The sequence below is a fragment of the Triticum urartu genome, unplaced genomic scaffold (genome assembly GCF_003073215.2).
Source record: "Triticum urartu cultivar G1812 unplaced genomic scaffold, Tu2.1 TuUngrouped_contig_8082, whole genome shotgun sequence".
In the NCBI taxonomy this organism is placed as follows: domain Eukaryota; kingdom Viridiplantae; phylum Streptophyta; class Magnoliopsida; order Poales; family Poaceae; genus Triticum; species Triticum urartu.
In genome coordinates, this window is record NW_024118993.1 from 1 (window position 1) to 3,485 (window position 3,485).

General features: G+C 42.9%; 1 protein-coding gene across 1 annotated transcript; it reads right to left on the reverse strand.

The window, feature by feature from the left end:
* Positions 1–27: 27 nt before the first annotated feature.
* Positions 28–2,367, reverse strand: LOC125531777 (GDSL esterase/lipase At1g28600-like). Its single transcript, XM_048696048.1, has 5 exons — positions 2,344–2,367; positions 1,566–1,788; positions 1,268–1,474; positions 1,039–1,190; positions 28–632 (listed from the first exon to the last, which is right to left on the reverse strand). The coding sequence occupies exons 1-5, from the start codon at positions 2,365–2,367 to the stop codon at positions 501–503; spliced, it is 738 nt and encodes a 245-aa protein (XP_048552005.1). The 3' UTR covers positions 28–500.
* Positions 2,368–3,485: the final 1,118 nt, after the last annotated feature.

Here is a 3,485-nt window from a genome sequence, read left to right on the forward strand (position 1 = left end):
ATGAACCAGCTCATGATACCAATTGTTGGAACCGCAGCCCTCTAGCTACCTCTCCTCTCACTCAAATGGAGGTGGAAGAAGAAGAATAGTAGACACAAGATTTTCCGGCCGGCGCACGAACGCCGCCACGGGCGCACGATCGCCCCAATCCTTTTCTTCCTTACAGTGGCTACATGACTACACACCGCTCAAACCAAACAAAACACAATACATCGGCTTATATAGCCCAGCACCCAAGGCCAATGACCTAGCACACCACTAACTCACGTACGCACGTATCCCGGCCACTACGTTGGCACTAACCATCTGCAACCAACTCCTTGGATCCCTCCACGAGGACGCCAACTAACTGATCCATGCAACTCGCACATGCATGGCCCAGCCGCTGCTCTCGGCCAGCACACCAACGTTGCGCCAACTGGCCAAAGGCACGACGTAAGTCCCGGCAGCCCACTCACGCGGCCGGACGACCGCCTCCATCCTACATGTCAAGATCATTCCTAACACAGGCATCCGTGCCGATCATACTCCACCTTGTTTGGGCTAGCGAGCTTTGTGAGCGCTGCTGGTAGGCAGCCAATCGGGAAGATGTCTGCCACAACGATGTACTTGGCGCCATGTTGAACTAGTCTCTACAGAGGATTGTGAAAGTCTCGGTTTATATATATTGACGAATGCAGTGCTTGGATCCAAATGATTCAGAATACACATCGTAGCAAATATTCCCTCCGTTTCAAAATAGTACTTGAAGTTTTAGATCCGTGCTAAGTTAAACATCTTTAAGTCCGACCAAGTCCATACAAAAATACACCAATATCTACAACATCATGTTAGTTTTTCATTAGATTCATCACTAGATATACTTTAATATTGTAAGAAGAAGTCAATAGTCCATCGATCTTAGCCACATAATCAAGAATAAAATTTCAAAATGATTTGGATATGTTAACGGCCGGCGTGATGCAATCATGCAACCAGTATATATATGTCTATAAGATAAAGTTGGAGAATACAAAAAGTCAAAAGGGAACATAGTACCTCTAGGCCTCTGGAAATGCTGTCGACAATTTGAGGAACATAAGGTCTGGCTTGTTCAACGGTTCTGTTGGACAGAAGGAAGCTTATGTAGTCATTTCCTCCAAACTCTCCCATGACAAACAGGGAGCTCCCAAAGCAGTCAGTACCTTGTCCTGCACACGGCATCCATGTATGCATGAGGAGGTAAATTACTTAGGCGTAATCACTTTCCTTTGTGAAGATCACCTACCATTGCAGAGCGAAGGCTTGAGTTTCTGGAACCACACGAGCTGGTCGTGGAGGGAGCTGTTAATAGGAGGATTCACTGTCAAGTTCAGTCCCTGCAGGTACGTCAAGTTCAGAGCCAGCGCTCCTACCACGGCGAAGTTCACTCCGGCGGAGAAGTTGCTTCCCCTGGCGAGGTACAGCGGCATAGAAGGCAGACCCAAAGCCTCGGCTGAACAATGAAGTTTATTGGTCAGAATCAGCAAAAGATTGACTTGTAGACAGGAGTAGTTGACAAAGTCTGGCAGTGCATTTGTAGTTACCGATGAAGTCCAGCACCAGGCGGCCGTCGGTGGCACGCCCGGTGGGGTGGCCGAAGGAGGTCTCGCCGTAGGGGAGGTTCTTGAGTAGTAGACCCGGAAGGACGGGATCAGCCCACATGACCAAGTTACCCGTGTCGGCGTAGGAGTCCCCAAAGCTGATTATGGAGGTGAAGCGGCTCCAGCCGCCGCCGGAGTAAGCACCGCGGGGGCACGCCACAAGTTTCTTTGACGAATTTAAATGTACATCTTCTTACTAACTAACTCATCAACTTGGCACTCTTATTTACTTAAGAAAATTAGCCTTGCAGACTGTGATACATGACTATTGACTAAGCAGGAAAATTCTCTCTTTGACTAACACAAATGTCACCCCTTTTGGAAAAAAAGTAGCTTTTCGCATTATTACGTAACTAGTGACATCTTATCAAAAAATTAGAAGTATACTAAAGTGAGGTGTCATGGAAATTTACACAAGTGGACTATTTCAAAAGTCAACTTGCTCAGCAAGAGAAAAAAAAGGCTACCTTTTTTTTGGAATAAAGACACCCAAAGGGCATGTTAAATTTGAGTAATATCAAGGGAAATAAGAGCCAGTACATGGGTAGACAACTCAACGCAGAACGGCCAAATAAGAAATAAAATTATATTGAGAATCATACTAGGCTTTTTGTTTGTCCGATTGTATGCGGCTCGTCAGAGATAAAAAAAATTACACTGAACTAATAGTAAAGGAAAGTGACACTTGCAAACATCCATGACATGCCAGGCTTTGGCTGACTTTGATGAGAAGTGGAACTGTCATTGGCGTCTGCCTGTATGTCTTATAATAGATGCGGGATACAATAAAACGTGCTAATTTGCTATAGGTGGGCCCACACCAACTTGATAGTGATTAACATGACTGATTCAACAACCTCTTTTGTTTTTTGTTTGGTCTTTGAACTTGAGTTGTTTCAAACATCTACTTATTGTTTATATCTAGTGGGGCTGGTTATGTTACTACCACTCACTATATCCGCCAGCTCTCTCTCTCTCTCTCTCTCTCTGAGAACAAATTTAACAATCTAACTAATTTCATTGTAGTTTTAGTCTTTCTTGGAAACTGGTACTTAGCTTGTTTGCATTATTACGAAACTAATGACACCTTACTGAATTTCAAAATATAAAGTGGATTATCATTGAAAATTACAACTAGGAGTGGACTAGTTCATAAGTCTTAACTTGCTCAGCAAAAAATAGAACCAGGGTTCGCTTCTATGAGAAGGGGAAACTGTTGTTATTGTGTACATCTCAAATGTAAAATACGATAAAATGTGTTAACTTGCCACAATTTAAAGTTCATGTGACAGTTATATTCCAACCCCGCACCAACTATTTTTTTTAGTTGCCACACCAACTTGATAGTTATATTATTAACACGACTGATGCATGCATCCTATTTTGTTTAGTCCTTGAAAGTGAGTTGTTTTTCCCAATTGCTTATTGTAAATGTCAAGTTGCCTTGTTGGTAACGATTGTTTCTTATTTATGCCATGTTTGATTGGATATTTTGGCGGCCACTATGTGTATTGTTTTAATTTGTAAACCATTAGTTTTTTCTTAGTGTGGGTTCGAACGTAAAGGTAGAATTTCTTTATGCTCCACTGGTTGGTCTATGTGTGTGTTCATTTGTATGTGATTCCTCTTTTGTTGTTATCTACTATCAACAAAGAAAAATAAGCTAATGTCGCACTCTTGTCGGAATGTCCCATGAAATTCCACCCGCTAAGTTTATAGATCGAGGATGCTCTCGATCTTCTATCCCCTGGTGTACGGGATAAGAAAACTAGGGCGAATATGGAAGACTATAGGAATGAGTCCAGGTTCGAATCGGTCATGGAGAGTTCATTTTACTAATCCTAGAGTGAGAGTCCGAACAAG

Coding starts and splice junctions, on each gene's coding strand:
- LOC125531777 (XM_048696048.1), bottom strand. CDS start 2,367: ATGACAGTTCCACTTCTCATCAAA. Junction 1,789..2,343: donor CAGTTCCACTTCTCATCAAA/GTCAGCCAAAGC, acceptor AATTCGTCAAAG/AAACTTGTGGCGTGCCCCCG. Junction 633..1,038: donor GCATTTCCAGAGGCCTAGAG/GTACTATGTTCC, acceptor AATCCTCTGTAG/AGACTAGTTCAACATGGCGC.